Here is a 26719-nt window from a genome sequence, read left to right as displayed (position 1 = left end):
ACTGTTTAATATATCTTTGTTTTTCCAAGGATATATCTAACTTTTGAAATTAAACTATAGAAGTATATTCTTCTGACTTTTTACACCTAAACTGTGCTTTTGAAAGATGTGACTCCAGCATGCAGCCTTTCTATCTATCTGCGACATCTCGGGCCCACTAGGAAAGCAAATCAGATTGACAGACGTGAGAACGCATCAATGTCACTCAGGAGGTGAGCAAGAAATTGAGCATGAATGAGCACATGAAGCATTTGATGATGGTGCAATGGTCAAAGGAGATGCCAGTGATGACAGTTGAACGTCCCTTTGCCTTCCCAGCCCTCTTCATATATTCTCAGGCATAGGATGACAAAGGGAAGCCCACGGGTCACATAAGCTGAAGGACACAGTCAGGCAAGAAGCCTGACCTAGTCAAATTCCTTCTGGTTTCCTACTATCTTAATTGTTTCTGTTCCATCATCTTTTTGGCTGCCCCCTCATACAGTACCTGTGGTTACCTCCAACCAAATTTTAGCTGTATGATTGGAACCAACCTATTGTCCTGTGCATGTTACAGCACTATGTTCTGACAAGGTTTAGATTCATAGGGAACTTATAGCACAATCAATCATAAAACATAGTACATAATAACTGTCATGGTATTTTTGTTTCCTGTTTCAATGTGAAAAAATTGGCTATTCTATTCATGAAGTACAGATGAACCCGCTTTATATCATGATTGCCATGCAGATGGGGCTGGCGCAAGGATTTTTGCCACCCTAGGCAAACAAAATTTTGCCGCCCTCCCTTTTCACTCTTTTTTAAAATTGTACCTATGTATCTATCTATCTATCTATCTATCTATCTATCTATCTATCTATCTATCTATCTATATACACTATATATATTTTTCACATTTTGTTGTGTCAGTGCCTCAGAGTTTCATGCATTTAAATGAGGATGTTTTCCACTTATCTACACACCATACTCCACATTGTTAAGGGGAAAAAAGTTTTTTATTGAGAAAAGATTATATATTAAAAATACAAAACTGAAAGAACATAATTGGATAAGTCTCAACCCCCCTGAGTTAATACTTGGTGGAAGCACCTTTGGTAGCAGTTACAGCTTTGAGTCTGTTGGGATAGGTCTCTACCAATTTTGCACACCTAGATTTGGCAATATTTGACCATTCTTCTTTACAAAACTTTTCAAGCTCTGTCAAGTTCCTTGGGGAGCGTTGATGGACAGCAATCTCAAGTCATGCCACACATTTTTGATTGGATTTAGGTTGGGCTCTGACTGGGCCACTCAAGAACGTTTACCTTTTTGTTCCTTAGCCACTCCAGTGTAGCTTTGGCTGTGTGCTTTGGGTCGTTGTCATGCTGAAAGGTGAACTTCCATCACAGTTTCAGCTTTCTTGCAGAGGGCAGCAGGTTTTCCTCAAAGATTTCTCTGTACTTTGCTCCATTCATTTTCTCTTCTATCCTGACACGTGTCCCAGTCCCTGCCGATGAGAAACATCCCCATAACATGATGCTGCCACCACCATGCTTCACAGTAGGGATGGTGTTCTTTGGGTGATGTGCTGTGTTGGGTTTGCGCCACACATAACGCTTTGCATTTTGGCCAAAAAGTTCCATTTTAGTTTCGTCAGACCACAAAACTTTTTGCCACATGGCTCCTGAGTGTTTTTTTTGCATACTTCAAACAGGATTCAAGGTGGGCTTTCTTGAGTAATGGCTTCCTTCTTGCCACCCTACCATACAGGCCAGATTTGTGGAGTGCTTGGGATATTGTTGTCACATGCACACTTTGACCAGTCTTGGCCATAAAAGCCTGTAGCTCTTGCAAAGTTGCCATTGGCCTATTGGTAGCCTCTCTGATCAGTCTCCTTCTTGCTCGGTCATCCAGTTTGGGGGGACGGCCTGATCTAGGCAGGGTCTTGGTGGTGCCATACACCTTCCACTTCTTAATAATCATCTTGACCGTGATCCAAGGGATATTCAAGGCCTTTGATATTTTTTTATACCCATCCCCTGATCTGTGCCTTTCAACAACTTTGTCCCGGAGTTCTTTTGAAAGTGCCTTGGTGCTCATGGTTGAGTCTTTGCTTTGAAATGCACTACCCACCAGAGGGAACCTACAGAAACTGCTGAATATATCCGGAAATCATGTGAATCACTACAATTTAGCACAGGTGGAGGCCACTTGATGTGTGATTTTGAAGGCGATTGATTACACCTGAGCTAATTTAGGATTGCTATTACAAGGGGGACACTTATCCAACCAAGCTATTTCAGTTTTTATTTGTAATTAATTTTCTACAAATTTCTAGAATATTTTTTCACTTGGAAGTTGTGGGGTAGGATGTGTAGATAAATGAAAAAAAATAATATTTTAATGCATTTTAATTCCAGGCTATAAGGCAACAAAAGGTGAAAATGTTGAAAGGGGGTGTAGACTTTCTATACAGGCACTGTATATATATATATATATATATATATATATATATATATATATATATAAACGTATAAACAAATTATTGTACACCAGACCAGATTATGTTTTTTTTTTTTTTTTTACATCGTCACAAAACTATATACAACTATATACAATCATCACTCTGGTTACAAACGGTGGTATCTACTATCAACTCAACAATGAGAATATTTATGATCAATGGATTCTACCACCATGCATGAGCTTAGAGTTATAAATAACAATTGATACAGGATACGCAGGTTACTTCAAACACATTGTATTTTCATTGTACTTATTTGTACAGTACCATATTACATTCTTAACTAATATAAAACTGGTATCTAACGTGTAGGTTAGTGATCATATAATCGTGCACAGCAAATCCTCCCTTTTTTCTCTAGGCAGATCCTTGACTTAAGAATTAACTTTAAATAATTAAAGAATCTTTACCGATGTGTTATGAAAATGCTTAAATGGCACACAACCGCTCTAATTTCAGTGCCTGGGCACCGATGAAGCGATCTCTTTTCCTTGTTGTGTCAAGGCAATAAATAATAAGCCATGCGGAAATCAATTTTTTTTTTCTGCGCCTTCAAGCAGTATTGTCAATTTAGTGAATTTCTCGCCAAATCTAGTGACTTTAAGGGCTGACTTGGCGAAATTTGTTGTCAAAAGCAACTAGCTACAAATCTGGCAATTTCCAATGCAGTCATCTAAAAATTTCAGCGATCAGTAAAAACGTTTCGATTATCCTGTATTAGCAATGTCCTTTTATAAGAATCATTGTCAGGGTAATTAAATGAAATCCAATAATAACCCACAGCAATTGAATATGCAAGGAACGTGAATGCGTCCTTTGCTTAGCAGCAGACTCAGCAACCACAAGCCTGTTCCCAGGGGAGATTCACGTGACACCACACCGGCATGATCACCTGCAGTTTTAATACTGTACATTTAGTCGTTCTTTACATTTAAACAAATGCATATAGTTTACTACAGGACAAATACAAATTGTATCATTAACTGAAACAAAACAGTTTGTGTCATTATCTAAAAAGGCATGAATTATCGACTGATGAGAGCTATAAATACTAGGTGTTATTATTTTTTTTTTGTGCATTTGTATAAGAATTTGGTGACGTTGGTGTTTTGTAACTGAACTGTATCCCGTTAAGACCACCCATGCAGAATTTGACAGGCTGCACAAAATGTCAGTTTATCAGACGAGATGATTATTGGTTGTTAGTTGCGTTGGAAATTAATAATATCCTGTGGTTACTTAATAAAGCCCAGCGACGCAGCATTTGACAGGTTGCACAAAACAAATAAGCGGGTTTGTGAGACGATATTAGAGAGCTAATTTTTCAAATAACCTATGGTGCATGGTGAGTGTTTTTTCAAAAATCGTGATAATAAATGGGGTGTGACATTAAGCGGGGTGATATTAAACGGGTTCATCTGTATTATGCATTTTTTTAACACGGCCCTGCAGATAGGGAAAGCAAAACCTAGCCAACCTTACACTGAGCAGCTGGAAAGTTCTGCTTGTACAGCCTAATAGCATCAATTAAACATGTCATCGCCTAAGCAAATTGCTGTATCTTATCAGTCGACCAATTAGTACTAGACAGCTGTCCTCTATCACAACGTGAACAATTTGTTTTCATTCACACCTCAAAAGGCATATTTTATACATCTACAGTTTACATTAAAACATTCACACTGAGTTTCAGTTGTGAAATGAAAATCTACTCTGAAAAACGTGCTCAGTCATAATTTTTTTTGAAAGTCTTTCATAACTGGTAACAAAATAAATGTGTTTGTATCAAGTCTGACAATTCTGCTAGGTCAGAATTAGTATTCTACAAATCAGAATGGGCAAATGCAATATATTGTTGACAATTTATTCTACAAATGCTAAATGTACAAAGTTTTAGGAGGTAGCACTAATTAACTAACTTTTTGTTTTAAAAAGTTATAACAGTGTAACAGATATGCAATAGCCTAATTTTACGAAAAGCTTTCACACGTGCAAAAACTGCCAATAAAACAAATCAGTCATGTGATATTTACAGAAAAAGTAAAACAATACACAAATGAACCCCACCCCACCCCACCTTCTTCATACATAAACTCCAACAGCTCTTAGAAAGTTACACTTCATCACTAAAATGTAAACACCAGGGGACCAAGTTTTGTCTAACTTTGCTTTTAACCGGCTGAACCATTTTGGTAATGTTTCACATTATATTTATATAAAACTTGCTCATGCAGCGGACACCGCAACAAGAAAATACAGCACCTTCAGCACAAAGAAACACTCATATTCAGTGTGATTACTCATACAATTCCTCTCCCTAAAATGTCATATTTTTATTTTCTTTAACTAGATTTTCCTAGAACAAATCTTGTTAGGTTGTCTACAATAAATACTTGGATGATTTTAGTTATTCAGTTAAGCATCTGTGCAAGAGCTATTAGAGGGCTGGTGAATCATTGTGCTTGTATGTGAGAAGAAATTTTAGGCAGTATTTGTTTTTATGTGGCATGATTAAAATTTACATTGTAAAAGTGAATTGTATTTTTGTGTGGAGATTTTGTCTCCTCTACAGTACTTACTGGTGTTAATCTTCTGTAGTGAGATGTGCTTCTCCAGCTGTCTGCGCAGCTTCACCTCAGCCCCATATTTCCCTGTCGTTCCATTGTCAGCCAGTATGAAGTGGGAGTGCATGCTGTTTAACACGGTCAGCTTGCTCAAGGGGTTGGACATGGTCTGGTATGGTCTGACCACCTAGAAAAAGAGATTCATTTTTAGTATTATTAAGTGTGCTGTCGTAGATTGCCACAATCCCACTACAGTTATACTGAGATCATGGTGCAGTAATTTCTACCTCAATGTCCTGGTAGTCACCAAAGCCCATTCTTTAGATTTTCACCAGAAGATGGGATAGTATGCTGTTATCAACAGGCATACAGTGGCTCTCAAAAGTATTCACCCCCCTTGGACTTTTCCACATTTTATTGTGTTACAACATGGAATCAAAATGGATTTAATTAGGAGTTTTTTCCAACTGATCAACACAAAAAAGTCCATAATGTCAAAGTGAAAAATAAAATCTACAAATTGTTCTAAATTAATTACAAATATAAAACAGAAAATAATTGATTGCATTAGTATTTACCCCCTTTGCTATGACACACCTAAATAAGCTGTGGTGCAACCAATTGTCTTTAGAAGTCACATAATTAGTTGAATGGAGTCCACCTGTGTGCAATTAAGGTGTTTCACATGATTTCAGGTTAAATACACCTGTCTGTGGGAGGTCCCACAGTTGGTTAGTACATTTCCTAACAAAAACTACATCATGAAGACAAAGGAACATTCAAAGCAAATCCGGAATAAGGTTCTTCAAAAGCACCAATCAGGGGTAGGATATAAGAACATTTCCAAGGCATTGAATATCCCCCGGAGCACAGTAAAGTCCATTATTAAGAAATGGAGAGAATATGGCACAACTGTGAATCTGTCTAGAACAGGCCATCCTCAAAAACTGAGTATCCGGGCAAGAAGGGCACTAGTCAGGGAGGCCACCAAGAGGCCTATGGCAACTCTAAAGGAGTTACAGTCTTCCACAGCTGAGCTGGGAGACACTGTGCTTACGGCAACAATAGCTTGGGTGCTTCACAAAACTGGCTTTTATGGGAGAGTGGCAAAAAGAAAGCCATTGTTGAAAAAAAGAGTTTGCCAGAAGGCATGTGGGAGACTCTGAGACCAAGTAGAAGAAGATTCTATGGTCTGATGAGACCAAAATAGAGCTTTTTGGCCTCAACGCTAAGTGCTACGTTTGGCGCAGCCTAACACCGCACATCATCCTGAGGACACCATCCCCACCGTGAAGCATGGTGGTGGCAGCATCATGCTATGGGGATGCTTCTCTGCGTCAGGGCCTGGAAAGCTCATGAAGATAGAGGGCAAAATGGATGCAGCAAAGTACAGAGAAATCCTGGAGGAAAACCTGCTGAAGTCTGCGAGACTGGGACTTGGGAGAAGATTCATCTTCCAGCAGGACAATGACCCCAAACATACAGCCAAAGCCACACTGGAGTGGCTTAAAAACAAAAAGGTCAATGTCCTGGAGTGGTCCAGTCAAAGCCCGGACCTCATTCCAACTGAGAATATGTGGAAAGATTTGAAAATTGCTGTTCACCAAAGGTCCCCATCCAACTTGACGGAGCTTGAGCAATTTCGCAAAGAACTATGGGCAAAAACTGCAGTGTCCAGATGTGCAAAGCTGGTAGAGACTTATCCAAATAGACTCATGGCTGTAATTGCCGCCAAAGGTGCCTCTACCAAATATTGACTCAATTGCAATCAATTATTTTCTGTTTTGTATTTGTAATTAATTTAGAACAATTTGTAGATTTTATTTTTCACTTGACATTATGGACTTTTTTTGTGTTGATCAGTGGCAAAAACTCCTAATTAAATCCATTTTGATTCCATGTTGTAACACAATAAAATGTGGAAAAGTCCAAGGGGGGTGAATACTTTTGAGAGCCACTGTATGTCATAACATTACTTTCCAGGAATTAATATATATTGGTAGACATTACCTTAAGTGGTAACATTTACATGGCTGGTTTCACACATCCTGATAGCACTGATCTTGGACTACCTTTATTACAGCAAAGCATTGCTGGCCACACATTTTGATAAACAACTAGCAAACATGATTTTCTTTTTAGCATTAAGTTTATTGTTTTTGTTATGTATTTAAAAACACAGGTTTGGAGTTCACAGCCCTGCACACATGTTACTATATGCCTTCACCTCACTAAACAAATGAATTATTCGGTTTTCTCCCGGGACTGCCTAAGGGGAATAACAGGTCAGATGAGATCACTACACTCTTGACACTGTAAAATGAGAGCAGAACAGCAGTGTTGTGCTTCCAATCCACCTCACACCCAATCCTCTATTGCTCACTTTAATAAGCTCACTCTTTATGCTCCCTGGAGACCTTTTCATTTGAAACCAGACTTATAAGTCAATGGGCCTCATTTACGAAAGGGCAATTTGGAGTTAGCGTGTACATAATGTAGTGAGCCTAAAGTGCACCATAAATCTAAATTTACTGCCCCATTTACTAACAGAGAACACATTAAAAGGTGTATACAGCTGAAGCTCAAGTACTGCACCTGGCCAACATGGCAGGTCTCCTCACGGCCTACCTGGATGGCATCTTATAATCTGCGCCCCTCCCTGAACCAGTAGCTTCAGAGCTGTGCTTGGTCTCAGGTACGCTGCTGCAAATTTCAGGCTTCTGAGGGCAAGCCTTGGGCAGAAGCCTGGCAGGCCTTGTAGTAGCGCACAGACAGCTTTGGCTCACAGTCGGCCTTGCTGGACGCGCCTATCTCCCCTGGCCAAACTTTCGGGCCAGCAGTGGAGGAGATCCACCGAAAGCGAGAGACGACTCAAGAGGTGGCCACGATGCTCCCCTCCCGTGCTCCGGTGCGGGAGAGGATAAGATGCTGGCATCCGCCCGTGGCACAGACGGTTCCGATCCCCACTGCACTGCATGGCGACCTGAGTTATCGCCTTCAGGCATCTGCGACAGCTAATATCCAGGGTCGCCCGCAAGGACAGAGAAACACTGGACGTGGGGCCCCAGCACAACAGCCCCCAGGGAGGCAGTTCCAACACCGCCCTAAGCAGCCTCCAAGACAGGCTCCACTCCAGCCCCAGCAGGGCCCCTGAAGGCTTGCAGCCTCAGATCCACCCCTTCTTACAACACAAGCTGCAATACTGGTGTACTTGCACCTCAGACTGTTGGGTGTTTGCCACCATACACACTGGTTATGCGCGGGCCCTCCTCCGTTTTGAGGAATCCCGGTTACATCCATGAGCAACCCTCTCCAGGTCTTGGCCCTCAGGCAAGAAGTAAATACATTACTTCTCAAACAATCCATTCCCCTCGTAGAACCCACCTCTCAAGAGGAGGGGTTCTATTCAAGGTACTTTCTAGTGCCAAAAAAACAAAAAAAGATGCAGTGTTGTCAGACCTTGAATAATGCAAAGAAAATAAGGTCATATTCATTTTTAAACAACACAATACTAATGTTTTAACTTAGGAAGAGTTCAGAAATCAATATTTGGTGGAATAACCCTGATTTTCAAGCACAGCTTTCATGCGTCTTGGCATGCTCTCCACCAGTCTTTCACATTGATGTTGGGTGACTTTATGCCACTCCTGGCGCAAAAATTCAAGCAGCTCAGCTTTGTTTGATGGCTTGTGACCATCCATCTTCCTCTTGATCACATTCCAGAGGTTTTCAATGGGGTTCAGGTCTGGAGATTGGGCTGGCCATGACAGGGTCTTGATCTGGTGGTCCTCCATCCACACCTTGATTGACCTGGCTGTGTGGCATGGAGCACTGTCCTGCTGGAAAAACCAATCCTCAGAGTTGGGGAACATTGTCAGAGCAGAAGGAAGCAAGTTTTCTTCCAGGACAACCTTGTACTTGGCTTGATTCATGCGTCCTTCACAAAGACAAATCTGCCTGATTCCAGCCTTGCTGAAGCACCCCCAGATGAGTCCAATTTTCAGCTTTGCCCAACACCTGGTCGTCTAATGGTTAGATGGAGACCTGGAGAGGCCTACAAGCCACAGTGTCTCGCACCAACTGTGAAATGTGGTGGAGGATCGGTGATGATCTGGGGGTGCTTCAGCAAGGCTGGAATCGGGCAGCTTTGGCATGAATCAAGCCAAGTCTGACACAGACCTTGAAAAAATTACTGAAATCCGAGACGTCATTGAATTTATTTTTATTCCTCCCGTCTGTTGTGCTCAGTGTGTCTGCACTGACAGGAAGAATAAAAATAACTCAGTGCCGTCTCAACTCTGCCCCTGGTGTATTTTTTCAATGGCAATGTGCACACTATCAAAAAAATTATTTACTTTCTTTTACATGTTTTAATTGAATTAATTTAGTCATCTTAACTTAGTGTGTAGTTCAAAGTTATACATGGGACTACATGGGACTACTTTATTTGGCGTGAGGATATTTAATAAAAAAAAAAACACTAATAATTTTTGCCTTAAACATGATTTATGCTTTTTCTTTCTTCAAATCCACTGTTTTACCTGGAGTATAAATGCAATGAGGCCCTTTAGGGTGTCCATATATGTTGAATTTACGGACTTCTTGGGGGTTGACATATACGGATGACCAGCCGGGCCTTATTGCATACATTATACTGTATATACCCAACGTTTTGGTATATTTAACATACCTTTATGTGTATGTACTTGTTTTTATCATGACTCTGATTCATTGCATTTAATTTATTTGATATGTATCTATTGCTATTACATTTAAGTATAATTAATTCAAAATGAAAAATGTTCCTTCATATTTAAAGCATTCCTGGCCTGCAACGTTTAAGTTGAATACCTTAGTTTATTTTTCTCGAAATACTCCACTTCTTGTGTCATTTCTCTTATTTCTGACTGTTATTTTTTGAATTTCAAAACTAATTTCTCGAATTGTTCTAATTGATGTTCTCTTCGCTTCCTGCTTTACTTTTAATGATGTTTCCTTAAGTAAGTTATTTACATTATTTCTTTCTGAATCATTCATCTTCATGTTTACAGCTAATTTTATCTGAAATCTGAGAGGTACAACATCGCTACTTAAACATCTATCCAAAAAGTTATTGTGAGAGGTATACTTGCTAACTTGACCCTAAGACTGGTCATAAGTCGTCAATTTGCACTTAAGTCTTATTCACGAACGAGTCTTAACGGAATTTTGGTCTTAAGTAAGGTCTTAACTTTAAGACTGCCCTGAAGGAGGCTTAAGTCCAGATCTGCCATTGAAACTTTTTTTTTTATTTTTTTCTGCCATGGCTCGACAGGTGACAGTATATGATTTATTTGAAGATCATCCAGATGAGAATTGCCCTAAGCGTGTTTCTGTAGACAGGGGAACCCTGTTCATTGTAAGTTTTTGTGACACTGAATTGAGAAGCCGATACCGTATTAATAGACAGTCAATTGAAACCCTAACAAACATTTTACATACCGATCTATCTCCATCAACTAACCTAAGTAATGCTATTCCAGCTTTGTTGCAGGTGATTTTTTTTGTATTACAGTATTGAATATGTTATTGCAATGTAGATCATACCTAGGGCTTCTGATCTTCTGATTTTGCTTAAGAAAATGAAATGGATAGCCAATAAACACCGGAAAATGATGATGATACAAAGGGTCTGTTTACTTAGAAATAAAAAAAAAATATGAATTCCAGTTTTAAAATAGCTAATCTGGCCATTTTGCTTTCAGATTTTAGGATTTGAAATGTTTGTGAAATGTTCAGTAAACCGTTCAACTAGCCTTGTTCAAAGCTAACACAGTTCATTGTGAAAGTTCACCTAGTTGAACGCACCTCAGTGATGGAGGCTTGTTAGCGGGATTTAATGCTGTATTACAGTTAAGATACGGAGGATTTAAAACAGAAGTGTGGCGCAATGTAAAAAAATGCCTACACACAAAAACTCCAGAAGAATGTGCCCGTGACCATAGGGATTTCATTGTGGAAGACAGCAAAGGAAAGAGGGTACAACATAAGTGTGCAAGTACTGTCGAGTTACTACTATACATATTTTGAAAGAAAAAAAAAAAAAACGAAAGCCCCGAAAAAGCATAGCACCGATACCGCTGTACAAAAGAGCAGGCTTCTTTGCAAGGGCGTATGTCTTTGTGTGTGATTACGTCACCTACCAGCCCTACTGCTGCCTTCCTCTGTGTATGCTACAATATATATATATATATATATATATATATATATATATATATATATATATATATATATATATATAACCACTGTAAAATAATTCAACAAGTCAGTTTAATCATACTTTTAAATATAATTATAACAATATATTTTAAATAGAAAATTATGAAATTCTATAATAAAACATATACATTTTACATTATTTATATTTACATGATATAATGATTTCTTGCGCGAGGACAGAAATGCTGGTCTAAGTTAAGACCCCCCAGAAAATCGTTTAAGACTTGGTCAAAACAAAGTCATCAAAAGTGACTTTAGCCCATTTTTTGCTCTTAGACTTAAGTCAGCTTTGTGAATGTGTCCCCTGTTTAGCTAATCTCTTCATTTTGTGTAGTATTGGCATGGCCATCCTGGACTGTTGTTTCTTCCTCCATTCATATCATTCATTGGAATATTTCTTCAAAAAGGTTCACACAAATAAGATTTTGCTCAAAGAGCCAACTTCCCAATGTTTCGGTATGTCTAAGTGTGTGTGAAATCAAACAATGGAGGTATTTATAGACTTTTTGATTCCATGGTAACCTAATGTCTTTGTGATGTCATTCACTATGTAGCTAATGATGCAACAATCTACTGTTCCTTTCTATCAAACCTTCAGGCATTTACAATTATTTATTTCACCAATTTTTTTGCAAAACTCCAAAAATGCTAATTCAAAAGTATTAATTCCCTGACAAGGAAAATGAAATTAATAGCTAGTTGAGGCACCTTTAGCAATAATAACCTATTTTAAACGATTAGGATATTTGTCAATGAGCTTTTGGCATGAATCTTTAGTGATTTTTGACCATTCTTCAATGGAAAATTGTTCCAGTTCATTCAAATTCCAAGGACTTCTCTTGTGCACTGCCTTTTTCAACTCATACCAAAGATTATCAATCGGATTTAAATCGGGACTTTGACTAGGCCATTCCAGAACCTTGATTTTATTCTTCTTTAACCATTCTTAAGTAGATTTTGATGTGTGCTTTGGATCATTATCATGGTGGAAAGTTAAGTTGTGCTTTAAACAGAGGGTTTCAGATGATTGGCCAATATATTTTGGTATGCTATGGAATCCATTTGACCATGTATTGGAACTAAATTTCCTGTGCCATTAGATGAAAAACAGCCCTATGGAAGGATATTACCCCCTCCATGCTTGACAGTAGGTATGGTGTTCTTTTCTTGGTACGCCTCACCAAACTTTCTCCAAACATAACAACTATCAGCATGACCAAATAGCTAGATTTTTGTTTCATCACTCCACAAAACCTTTGACCAGAACTCATATCATTCAAATGCCATTTTGCAAACTTTAAGCGATTGTCCTTGTGAAGTTTTCTGTATATAAGAAAGCAGTTGAAAAAAATAAAAAAGAGAAACTCTATTAAAAAATCCACCTTCAAATCTTCAAGTTCACCATGCTGTTGTACAGGGTGTATTAAAAGTTCTTGCCCAAGACAAAAGAAACATTAAATCACTGTGGAAAGGACTTTTGAAAATGCAAAAACCCCATGTGTTGCTTCGTCAGGCATCTGCACTGGGGCTAATATATATAAAACCAAAAAAAAATGTAAAGCCCATGGGCCAGTTGCACAAAATGTCTTAAATGTTTTTAAGACCACTTATTGGACTTAGACTTAAAATTAAAGCCCAAAATAAATAAGACCCATTGCACAAAAAGTCTTCATTTGAGCCTGGTCTTAAATGTAAGTCATTTTTTAAGCCTCCCCTTCAATTTTTGAAATTAAAGGGCATTTCGTAGGGAAAGAGTATTTAAGGACAGACATAATCCCTTGGAGAATTTAAATAACATTGCCCCATGGGACAGAAGGGGCATGTGCCCCCCCCCCCCCCCACTTTGAATATGGGGGGGTCAAACTATATATTTTGCCCCCCCAATCTTTAAAATAAAATATAAAAATGGAAAAGTATTCAGAGGATGGGCCACATTTAAAAACAATCACAATAAATTCTCCCTAAACGCATGAACACGTTGGTTTGACCCAAGGTCTGCACCGTGGCCAACGTTAGCTAACAGTGAGAAAAAACGCAGTTAAGTGAATGTGAACTTGGCAGGCAGTCAGGAGTGACTGCATGAAATATTAATATTTAAATACAGGCATATATTTTGTATTTATTACTCGCAAAAATATCTGAAGGAAGAGAGAGTAAAAGACCATTATTAAAAGAATTAAAAATAGGGTAATGTTGCTGCTGGGCCATGAACAAGTTCAGTTCCCACCAAAATCTTTTTATTTTTAACTTAGATTAAGCAGTAGTAACTATATTAAAAAGTGGCATTTTACAATCACACAAGTCTGATTTTACTTAGTGAAAACGTTAGCTACAATTGCTTTTTCATTAAAAACGTGTAACTCAGTTGTTCTTTGCTGATGTTAATGTATAGCTTTCATATTGAAACGTGTGTACTTACTAATAATTTAAACTCACATTTGTTTAATAATAAACATTTAGGTATGTTATGTCCCTGAATGACTAAAAGATGTAGGAATAAATGCTGAAAAGGGCGACTCAATATTTACCAATGTAGCTCATAATCACTAGTGTGGCCGACTGGGGCTGTTACCACATCAGGATGAGTCATGCAATTTTAATATATATATATATATATATATATATATATATATATATATATATATATATATATATTTGTTTTAATTATTTATGTATTTATTCACTTTTGCCAGGTGCCGTGAGATTTTTGGGGGGAGACGGGTCAGGATAGCAGTGATCACATTGGCTGGATATCCCCGTCTCAGCCAGGGAAGCCATGCACTGTAAAATACATTTCCTTAAAAATAGTTCCACCCGCTTGCTTATTATAGTGACTGCTAATCTGATTGGCTGGATATACGTGGGATATACGTTCACCGCTGACTCCACACAGTTTAAAAAAAAAATAAAAAAAAAAATACACAAAGTACAGTATGGATGAGGTTAAATGTGTATGTTTACAATTGTTTCAATGTGATCAAAAGTGCCAAAAGATCGCCTCATTCGAGAGCATTATTAACATGGACCCATTCAGACAGTTGACCAGAAAAGCAATACTGATAAGCGTGGCTTCCAGAGTTCCAATAACTTACTTTAAGAGAACTCAGAAATACTGCACATCGCAAGGAAAGACAAACTAGTCCCGTCATCAGTGTTGCTTTGCCAGCAGTGCCGTTTACTGGATGCTTGATTCTGTGGTCTTCTTTTCCATTTCTTGTCTTTAGGCTACATATTTTTAGATCATTATTGACAATATTTAAAAAAAAAAATGTAATTAAAGACTAAATGCCATGCTAGCTTCTTGTTACCCACTATACGTTTGCCTGCAACTGTAATACAACTGAATGTATTGTTTATTATGTGCTTTCAAAATAGTTAATAGTTTAAAAAAATGGTACATTTTGGAAATAATAGGGTAGGATGGGACAAGATGCAGGTTTATTTTCAATCACTACTGCCTTGCATATGCACAGATGGCAGTAGTTTAAAAATATATTTATTCCTTTGGAAATCGTATGCATTATCGATGTTTCTGACATGGACATTTTGCCCCATCCAACTCGTGAAACTTTGTTCTTATAATTATAGTGTTATTCGACATTGCCACGCTCTAATAAATAAAACTGTTAAACTTTATTTAAACCAGTGATTATAGTTTTCAGTCTGGATAGCTTCTGGAAAAAAATGAAAGAATACACCTTGGTTAATGAATATGCAGAAAGTGGAAGTGCTGTCGGTGCGGCCGAACACAACTGTACTCTTGTTAACCTATGAGCAGCGTATGGTTGATCTGCACTGCCTGTAATATTGTCATGAATCAGCTGTGTGAGGGCTGGCATTAGTGTTTACTTTCCGAAAGTCCCGTAACAGCTAGTTTCTCTGTGATAATTGAGCTCAGCATTGTCTGATGACAAAACGTGAAAAACATTCTCTATCATCCAGCACTACATTTAAAACAAAGCCGAGCAAGGAATATTTTAACTTAACATACATATGTCAATATATCTATCAATAAACAAGCCATATTACATTTTGTGCATGTTATTGTTTGTTTAGCACTTCCCTTTAATAAGCTGCATGTAGGAATTATAGGTACTATACAGCATTGTGCAGATAAGCCACTGGAACCGGTTCTGCCATTTGGTGCTACTTGTGTTTGTACTTAATAAATGCTGAGTTAGTAAATATTCTATATTTTATGTTGAAACACCTGTCCAATTGTGTTTACTATTATAAAAAACGTAACTTGAAAAAGATTGAACAGTAAAATGAGGTCACCGGAGCTTCTTCGCAAAAAAAAAAAAAAATTGCTTTGCTACACTCGGCTGTTCATCTTTACAATATATATATATATATATATATATATATATATATATAGTTCCAGTTCATTCATTCCAGGCCATCTGTATACGTTGAATATATGGACAACTCAGGCGTTATTGCATTATAATCCAGGTCAAACAGTTTTAAATTAAATATCCTTACTCCAATAAAGTAGTCCCATTTATAACTTTGAACTACACACTAAGTTAAGCTGAGTAAATTAATTTTATTGGAACATGCAAAAGAAAGTACATCTGTATTTATGATATTGTGGACATTGCCATTGAAAATATACACCAGGGGGCAGAGTTGAGACAGCATTGAGTTATTTGTTTTCTCTGTCACTGACAGTGCAGACCTGTTTTTTCTTTGTTTTTTTTGCTATCTTCCAGTTCATTTAATTTTTCTTCATCCAAATCGGCATGTCTATTTACTACTTTGCGATTTTTTGCAGGTAATTGGTCACTCAGTTTCATAGTTACAGCTGTACATCTGTAACTGCAAAAGCAAGATGGCTACCGTCCGATACTTTTAAATTCTGTGAAGCAGAGCAGTGATTTAGAATAAGGCTCCAGTATCTAAACCTGTTTAATGATTAATAGTTTTACATTACCATAGCTTGTCTCGTTCGGAACGGGAGGAAGTGCAATCTATAGTGAGGCATTGTACACACCTATTTAATTTTTATGTTTTACTGTACTGCATTACAATAACTTAGTTTATGCTGGCTGTTATATACAGTACATTATTTTACTTTTCATATTGTGCATTGCCAGAGAATAGTGCTGTTTGCATTGAGCATATAATGTATTTCAAGTGGGTTTATTTTTATTTATTATTTTAAGTTACATGTAATAAAATATAAGTGAAAAATAAAGTTACAAATCTGATCAAAACAAGTCATATATACATATACACGTACATATAGACCTATTGTCCTTGTATCCCATTGTATTCCCTCACTCCTGTTATGTGCATGACCTCACACTGGTCCAGAGCCCATGCAATTATGCGGAGTCGACTGTATACTACAGAACTGCTGCAAACACTAACATCATCATACAAACTTAACTTTCAGTGTTTTCTGACTTCCTAAAATTCAAACAAATCAAACTCGACGACGTAAATAAATACGATGTTCACAAACTCAACTGACTCCTCCCAGAATTCTATCCGCAGTGAGAATGTCAGGTTCTATGCCACTAACAAAACTTTAATAACTATGTGCTATGGACTGAAGATTCTTGACTGATTTATAAAACAAATATGGACTGCAGACCTCGGCTCATAGTGGTAAATTAAAGGCCCGCCAGGAAGAACTATAGTTACCTCTAGGGCAGTGGTCCCCAACCTTTACTGTCCCATGGCCAATAATACTGAAAAAGTAACATGCGGGCAACATGTTCCTTGCTCAACCTGAAGAAATATCAGTAGAATGCCAAATACAGGACATATGTCTCAGAAACTACAATATATACAGTAAAACACTAGCTTGCTGTTTTACAATGCACTACTCTACTTGCTTGGCAACTACAAGACTGTGCATTTGTGACTGTTCCTCTAGCAAAAGTATTTAACATTCTGACACACACATCTGTTTTTATATATATATATATACATATGTATAATGTGACTTTGCCACTTGTGTACACTGAATCGGCCAGTACAGCAACTGAAAGATATGTTAGATTGTTCAAATCAGATTTAGATACCACAAAATATATATTAAATGTTGGCACAAGTACTTGAAAACCAGGTAACCTTCAGGTTTTAATCACCCAATTAATTAATTTGACGATATGACAACAATGCAGGTATTGTACAGATATTGTTTCCTAATGAAAATATAAAATACTAGGCCTTTCATTTTTATCAGAAATTAAGGATTGTGAGCACCGTAGTACCTAACAAAATATGTAAACCGCTGAAAAAACATAATTTACCGGTATTGTTTATTTTAGTTTTATTTACACTGTTACTAAAAAAAAAAAAAAAAAAAAACTGTTAGTTGGTAATGCTAAGCAAGATTTCCTGATATGTATTTATATAAAAAAAATCTAACGCTTTTAAATAAATAATCCATATAGAGAATAAGATGCTACTTTAGTAAAACAGATGTATTGTACATTAAAGTTATGATGAATACTCACCTCTAGTGCTATACCTGACACTGCATATCTTCTGCTAGCTTCACAAAGTCTGGTGTGTACTGTGTTATGGCCAGCTTCATGCAGTTATTGAGATGAGTATCAGTCAAGCGTGATCTATACTGTGACTCCTGGTATTTCATTGCAGAAAACGCAGTCTCAAACAAGTATGTGGATCAGAAAAAAACACTCATGCAAAGACAAAGTTCTTTCAAAAGGGGGTACTTCTGTTTCTCCACAAGGGTCCAAAACCCCTTGTCAGATGATCAAGACTTCAGTTCTAAATCATTCTGAAGAGTGATTATTTCCATCTCTGTATCGGCACATATGCTATCCTGGAAGCGGTTTCACTGGTATCGGTGTCATTGAAAGGGTTTTGAAGGTAAATGGCTATGGGTTCCATGTGTCTGAAGTCATCACATTGTCTTTCAAAGTCTTCTTCAATTTTTTCAATGTGTTCAGCATAAATTTCCCTGTTGAAGGGTGGATGTTCTTCCTGCTTCTTCGCTTGGCCTGGAATATGAGTGGAAACTCCCTTCTTGATTTGAGCGCTTCACACTCTCAGCTTGATTCGGAATGCATTCACTGATCCAATCAGCGGTGTCAAATTTTTGTCCTTCCCTTGAAGCTCAAGGTTCACAGTGTTCAGTTTAGAAGTCAAATAATTAAGAAACGCCGAATCGGTGAGCTATTGTTGATTACTGAGCTCCTGGTAGTGTTGATCTCTTTCTTCCAAAAACGGTTTTATTTCTGTAAGGAGTTCCTGGAAATGCTCCAAAACCCCCTTGCTGAGCCATCACACTTCTGAATGCAAGATAAGGTCACTGTCTTGAACAGCCTGTGTTGCAGTGCCCTGGCTCGGATTAAGTTGACAATCTTCACAACCATGCTCATGACATGATGAAAATTGAGCACTTTTGCACACAAAGCCTGCAGATGTATGATGATGTGATATAAAATCGGGGAAGTCAGGGTTTTTGCCCATAGCAATGAAGCCAATCTTCTGTCCTACCATTGCAGGTGCATCATCAGTTGTTACTGACACTATTTTTTGCAGAGGAGCACTGATCTCCTGTAAAGAATGCTTAAAAGCCTGATAAACATCATCACTGCATGTTTTGCCAGTCAATGGTACAACTGCCAGCATGTCTTCTTTCACACTACAATCCTCAAAAACTGCCCTGAAAGAAATGCACAACTGAGCCGTGTCGCATACATCTGTTAATTCGTCTACTTGTAGGCTGAAAAACTTGCAGCGCATCAAATCATGGTAGCATGCAGGTGACATTTTTTGACATTGTTTCCATTCTCCATGTTACCGATTTTGCAGAGAGGTGGACATCTTTAATGGCAGTCATAATTTCAGAAGTTTTTTTTGAAGTCTTGAAACAATGTTTCAGAAGCCGCAAGCATAGCTTCCTTAATGACCTCACCGTCTTCAAATGGTTTCTTGTTCTTTGCAAGTACATGCACGATCTTGAATGATGCAATCGTGGCTGCTTTAGACATGTTTCTAAAAAGAGATTGTTGAGCGATCAAGGCTGCCTTCATCTCTCACTTTTACTTTCCTTAATTAACTATTTGGAGATACTCACTTGCAAATTTCTTGTGGTGTGGTAAAATGTCATTCAACGTTGCATCTCTTCGCCACACTGACATGTCCGTGACAAATTAAGCACACACACTTTTCACTGGAGCTTGTAAAAAATAGTCTTCTTTTCACTTTTCTTTAAAGTTGTATGTGTACATTATTTATTTCTTTTGTGGAGGCCCTGTCTCACGTTCAGACATTAAAATGTTTCTCTCTATAGGAAAATATACTATGACCTTTGAATCCAATAATGCTGGATTGCATAAATTGCCTGTCCCTCAAATTGCTGGTACTGTGTAATGGGCGGGGAGGAAGGTAGTTCACAAGGGATTAAAGGGTATGATTCATAATTTTTGTGTATATATATATATATATATATATATATATATATATATATATATATATATATATACAGCTCTGGAAAAAATTAAGAGACCACTGCAAAATTATCAGTTTCTCTGGTGTCTCGCACCCACTGTGAAATGTGGTGGAGGATCGGTGATGATCTGGGGGTGCATGAATCAAGCCAAGTACAAGGTTGTCCTGGAAGAAAACTTGCTTCCTTCTGCTCTGACAATGTTCCCCAACTCTGAGGATTGGTTTTTCCAGCAGGACAATGCTCCATGCCACACACGCAGATCAATCAAGGTGTGGATGGAGGACCACCAGATCAAGACCCTGTCATGGCCAGCCCAATCTCCAGACCTGAACCCCATTGAAAACCTCTGGAATGTGATCAAGAGGAAGATGGATGGTCAAAGGCCATCAAACAAAGCCGAGCTGCTTGATTTTTTGCGCCAGGCGTGGCATAAAGTCACCCAACATCAATGTGAAAGACTGGTGGAGAGCATGCCAAGACGCATGAAAGCTGTGCTTGAAAATCAGGGTTATTCCACTAAATATTGATTTCTGAACTCTTCCTAAGTTAAAACATTAGTATTGTGTTGTTTAAAAATGAATATGAACTTATTTCCTTTGCATTATTCGAGGTCTGACAACACTGCATCTTTTTTGTTATTTTGACCAGTTGTCATTTTCTGCAAATAAATGCTCTAAATGACAATATTTTTATTTGGAATTTGGGAGAAATGTTGTCAGTAGTTTATAGAATAAAACAAAAATGTTCATTTTACCCAAACACATACCTATAAATAGTAAAACCAGAGAAACTGATAATTTTGCAGTGGTCTCTTAATTTTTTCCAGAGCTGTATATATATAAGCCCATGTTGAACGCATAGGGCTTGATCTTCCATTGTGGGCTATTACTCATGTAAGGCATTTATTATGCCTGCTACTTGCCCATAGGGGTAAATATAGATCATGGAGTTATATTAAATAATAATAGTAATTTGGTGAAAATGCCATTGATTTAAAACATGATACATAATAAAAGTTAAATAAATATTTAGCAACAGAAGACCAACATCTTTTCCAATGAGATCCTCCTGGTTTTCCACTATACCCCAAGGAGCGATGCCGATGGTGCAGATCTTCCCTCTTGATTTTGATGCATGGTCTTTTAATGCATCCCCAACATGGTGAATCACTCCTGTAATAAAACCAAATTAACTGATTATTTCACACAGCTCTATTAGACATAATCAGAATGTAGGCATGCTCTTCACATGTGAATTGGATCAAACAAATTATTTCTGGTGGGTCAATAATACAATGTTGCCATCACTTATTTATTTGATCTAGATATTATACTAACTAACCACATACTGTTGCATTATAACTACATCATACATGTAATATTTCGCACATATATTATTTATAAATACAAAGTTCAATAAATAGCATTTATATTTTTATTTTATGATAAGAAAATGTGTTAACCAGCCTCCTCTGTTTTTGGCCAGGCAGAGGGCTCAGAGTCCCCCTATACCCGCAGCAGCAGTAGAATTGTATTATTGTATTCTGACTGAATACAATGCACTTTTCATATTATTATTATTATTATTATTATTATTATTATTATTATTATTATTATGCTTCCAAGCCGTAGGCTTTTTTTTTTCTGCCAAAACATGCTCAAAAACTCACGAAATTCGGTACACTGGCAGATGTGCCTATGGATGATAGTCGGTGATATTCAGCAAATTTGCGCAAGTCACATGGTTCGGCAGCCATATTGGATTTTGCAGAATTTGTTAAAACGCCTATGTATCGGAAACCGCTTACTGCAAAGTTCTGAAAATTGCTATACATGTTGAGGGATAGTCCATGATTAACTGTTGTTAATATGAAGCTGATTGGTTCTGTGGTTAAATAAATGACCAACAAAATAATTATATTAGGGTGACTGTGACAGGTAATAAACTTAAAACACAAAAAAAACGGCATGAGGGCCAAAACAATCAAACACTAAATAATCAAAAACACCAAACAAATACTGTGCATGCAGGTAGCAGTTGTTTTCTATAATTACTTTTGACCACAACAATATGCCGTCTCCGGTCTCTCTCTCCCTGCACAGCCCAAACCTCCTTTTTTATAGATGTGTCTGCCTTCAGATTAGCACTCAATTATCCAATCTGAAGACAGACACATTCTGCACAAGGTTAACTAAAACACAAGACAGGGTTTTCGCCTTCATACATTTATACCATAATAATACAAAAATAAAATGCACCTATACATAGGGGTGGGATGTACCCTGTCACAGTGACCAGACATCCCGGTTTCCATCAAAGGTCCGGTGTCCCACCATTTTGCTCAAAATCTTTAAAAAGTCTTGGTTTTCAGCCACTTCATATAGCGCGACACACTAAAGACTTTTTGTCAAAATAATGTAAACAACGGCTTTTAGTTCATGGCACCTGCAGTGAAAACAAAATAAAATAAAAAAACAAGGCACTAGTATAATCAAGAAAATTATTTTTATAAAGTGATTAACACAGGCGTGCGTGCGTATTCCTCAGTAAATAACCATTAAAATAGCCAATATTTAAATTGTTTAATTAGTCTTATCAATTATTTAACAATGTGTCCCGGTTTTGAACTTTTGAAAATCTGGTCACCCTAATTATAAACCGTACAGGCGAAAAGAAAGTGAAAGAGGTTATCTGAGCAGGGGAAAATAAACTGCTGCTGAAGGGCTAAAATAATATAAATATCAGACCTCCAACAAACACAAAAAGAAAACAACACCAACAACTAGATTTGTTCCCAGAGAAAAGAAGTGGTATCATAATATGAAACTTTGAAAATATATCTCACTTTACAGAGGCTCCCGGTGTCACAATGCAATAGGCATACAGGCGTGCAGTGTCTTCTGGGAATAGTAGTTTATCTGGTACACACTGAAAGGTGTTTTCAATCATGTCAGCCACTTGATGGACTTCGTATTTAACTTTGTGTCAAGAGTGTTCCTACCATTTTTTGTTTTTTTTTGTCTTTTTAAAATCTCCTTGAGATAATTGAATGCGAAACTGAATGATGCAATTTCCATTTTTCAACAATTTACTCATAATTGAGCATACTCAGTAGCAGGGCTTCAGCAGGGGACGGGAGGGTATGAGTTGCTCCTCCAATTAAAACCAGGGATCAGACCACATCATCTGCCATTGCTAGTACTGGACAGTGCAGATAGGCGTTTATAATGGAGGCTTGTCTCATCTGAGGCAAAAACTCTTTGGGATCCTCCAATAAAAACCTGTGCTCAAATCACATCATCTGCTACTGCTAGTATTGTGGTTAATACCAGATAGGGGTTTATAACGGAGACTTGTCTCTGAGGGAAAAAAGAAAACCTCTCTGGGATACAGAATTGTTGTTAATATAGGAATTTTGACTCTAGGGTTTAGGTTAAAATGTCATTTTTTCTTAAATTAATTTTATTTTGTTTCATTGAATAATATAATATGATAATGCTACACAACAATATATATATATATATATATATATATATATATATATATATATATATACTTGTAGTCGAGTCTGAGTCCTTGAAACAAACTCAAATCAATTTTCATTAAACTGGTGGTAGTAGTGGGGGAACTGTCAGATTTTGGTACATGTGTAATCAATTTCGATCTGATGGGTGTTTTCCTATTGTCAAAAAGAGGTTATTTACCATTAATTATAAATTACTTTTTTGCAAACTTAAACTGGAAACAGACAATCAATTTCTCTAAAAGGAAAAAAAACAATTCATGATAAGTCCACCGCAAAGTTGCACAAGTAACAAAAAAAAATTCAAGACCCAATGTATTGCATATGATAAATATTTGCATATTATTTTCATAATGGTGGAAAAATATGATAAATTACATTGAAAATGACATATGATAAATTAAATTTAAACAGATGTAAATGACTGAAAAACAACATAACATACCAGATTTGAATGGCGCTTCCCTGCTTACTTAGCGGAAGTTATTTAGGCATGTGAAAACAAGCGCAGTGCGCGGAGTACCACTTTTTAATGCATACTTGAAAATAACACTACACCGGTGTGACAGAAATACAATGATTCTTGGTTGTAAATCTCCCTCCCGACCTGTGAGGGCGCTAAGCAGGGAGAACAGAGTTCTTTGGACAGGCTGGTCTGATAGTTCTTTCCCAGGGTCGGGAAGTCGTCCAGTCTGGATGAAGGCGAGACTCCGTTGCAAGAACGCATTGACCCGGAAGGGAAACGATGTGGCAGCCGCAGATTGGAGAGGTGGTTGCACTCGTTTACCAAGGGGTCATGTGTGACGGCATAAAAATCGTAATCTTTTCCTTCGCTTTGGTTTAAATGTGAGTAGAACCGAGAAGGACAGTGAAATAATACGGGAACTGAAACCGTGAGTGTTGTGTTTTGTTTGTTTATAATTGTCTTGTCTTGTCTTGTACGTTAGACAGCTAACACAGTTCCGGAGTTGTCGCCAAGGGCCACCACTAACCGGACAACACTGCACCATTGTTAAAAATATAAACCTGTATCACCCACCACGAGCACTACTGCACGCATCCAGGACTGGTGACCGTGTCTGTATTATTGTGGGGCGGATATCGTTTATTATTTGGGACTGTCTGTTCTTGTTATATACCCCGTGCTGTACACATTGGTGTGTGTTGCCGGGGAATTATTGTCTGGTCGCCAGACCTGAAATCTGCAAAATAAAACATTTCCAAACCGGATTACAATTATCTCTGTCTGCTTCTTTCACGCACTGCATCACTCCTGCACCTGCTCCCACTCAGCCACTTTGTCACAACCGGTAAGAAATTAAAGTTACTTTCACCTCATTGCCAGAACTATATATATATATACTAAAATATTGTGTTAAATATTGAATTTAGTATTATTTTTTATTTGTTTTGCAAAACAGAAACGTTATGTTTCACTTTCATTGCATTTGCACTTTTATTAAGTCTGTAATACAATGATGCATTTACGAGATTGTGCTTCAATTCATTTGATTTCAGATAATGTATTTTTTATCTTTTCTCTTTTACACAAAAACATATTATATTTATGTATTTCCCTTTTGTGTAAGTTCATAATGTAATAAAAACATGAAGTTAACACAGACAGATTTCTAGGTTGACGCTGCACATCATATTGTTAATGTGTTTTTCCGCATCCATAATAAATTTCATTTTGGTAAATTAATTGGTATTAAGTTATTCTGTCAATCTTTTTTTGCTATCAGTCAGCCTTTCTGTCATATCAGTCTGATATATCTGCCTGTTTGACGATAGGGAATTTGAGATTTGAGATTTTAGTTTTACACTGAATTTGCCAGGTGAATTCATTGGTTGCTTGCAAACAGTGATGACGTGTGCTGGGAACGAGTGGAGATTAGAAACAAAGCACAGAATATTTAATCACACAGCGACTTTCTGATATTAAGAAACTTTAAAAGTATGATTGTAACTTATATGATTATTCTTTTTTCATTCATTTTTGTTATTAAGGTGAGCAATGTTCTATTGTTTTCAGTGCAAACAAATAAATTATATTCCAGAGATTCAAGGAGCTCAGCCAAATCAAATTGCGTATTTTTCAAGAATGCAGTTTTATAAATGTATTTCTACAGTCAAGGTTTTCAATTCATTTTAAAGTATGTGGCACTTCTAAGGTAGTAGGGGCACCCATCTCATCGAGACGCGTAGCGCCAAGGGGGGAGTGTGCGGGAGGGATTAAAATGGTGCATTCTGCCGCATTTTTGCATGGTTTAAGCATGTGCTAGACTAGTAGTGTCTGACAAAGTACTCCACTTGTGCAATGAAGGAGCTTTATTTCAGCACTACTCACAGCAAGACAAGGCAACAAGAAGAATCATGGACTTTGAGCATCAAGGCCCCTGCAACACAAGACACTGAAAATGTGTGTGGAATTGGTGACCACACCTTTGATTTTGTCCACTGCTGCGTACTAAACCTGAGGATCAGCTGATCCCCAACTCGTTTGTTCGTTGCAACTGGAACTAACTAAATCTGCAGCTGGGAATGATCCTCAGGAAAGTACTGTACTAGCTAGTCCGCAACTGAGTATGCTTGATGCATACTAACTCTGAATGTACATTGCAATTGACCCATTATGTAAGTCAATATTTATTTACGTATGCTGTATCAACTATATTTAAACAACATATATTAAGTTGTATTTATTTACTTATCAGCTATATTTAAACAAAATATATAAAGTCGTACTTACTATCCAACCTTGCTTCACTTAATTTCTTGATTGATTCATATATTAAATATGTACTGCAGACTCAGCCATAGTGGAAAATTAAACGCCTATCGGGAAGACTATTGTTACCTCCAGGGTGCAATGCCCTCGGCCTGCGGCCTCGGATCAATAATTTTCTACTTTAACCCTCCTCTCCAGTCCATATTTACTACATATATATATATATATATATATATATATATATATATATATATATATATATATATATATATATATATATTGTGACAAAGTGAACTGTAAAATATATGGGAAAGTGGTGGTGGGTGTGTATATTGGTCCAAGAGTGACGAGGAGCCTGTATCCTCTCCACTGAATTTGGGTCACACAAGTAAATTGTAGTCTTTGACGGCCAATGTCAGAAAAGACTACAATTCCCAGAGTTCCACAGGGTGACCATTTTGAGAGAAAGGTTAAAAGATAACTAAAAGGTTTAGTTAGTACTCCTTACTAAAGAGCTAGGTTTTTGTTTGGTTTATTTTGTTTACGTTATTGATATTTGATTTGTGTGACTCTGGATAAAGAGAACACCATAATGAGAAAATAAACATACAGGCACCACCCTGTTACCAATAAAATACTGTTGTCCAGAGTGCTTGGTTTCCGTCAGACTGTGTTCAAGACCCGAAAGAATCGTGACAAA

The 26719-nt window shown here is 37.4% G+C and overlaps 1 protein-coding gene across 4 annotated transcripts in view; it reads right to left on the bottom strand.

The window, feature by feature from the left end:
- LOC117409338 (transient receptor potential cation channel subfamily M member 3-like) overlaps positions 1 to 26719 on the bottom strand; it is a 403329-nt gene that overhangs the window by 118392 nt on the left and 258218 nt on the right. For all 4 annotated transcript variants that reach the window (XM_058996498.1, XM_034015222.3, XM_034015223.3 and 1 more), the window contains exons 5-6: positions 20813 to 20937; positions 5083 to 5254 (exon numbers count right to left, since the gene is read on the bottom strand). In XM_058996498.1, the coding sequence (XP_058852481.1) occupies positions 5083 to 5254; positions 20813 to 20937 (297 nt within the window). The remainder of the gene's footprint in view (positions 1 to 5082; positions 5255 to 20812; positions 20938 to 26719) is intronic.

This window comes from Acipenser ruthenus, chromosome 2 (genome assembly GCF_902713425.1).
Source record: "Acipenser ruthenus chromosome 2, fAciRut3.2 maternal haplotype, whole genome shotgun sequence".
NCBI classification, from domain to species: Eukaryota; Metazoa; Chordata; class Actinopteri; order Acipenseriformes; family Acipenseridae; genus Acipenser; species Acipenser ruthenus.
This window is presented reverse-complemented; position numbering and strand designations above follow the sequence as displayed.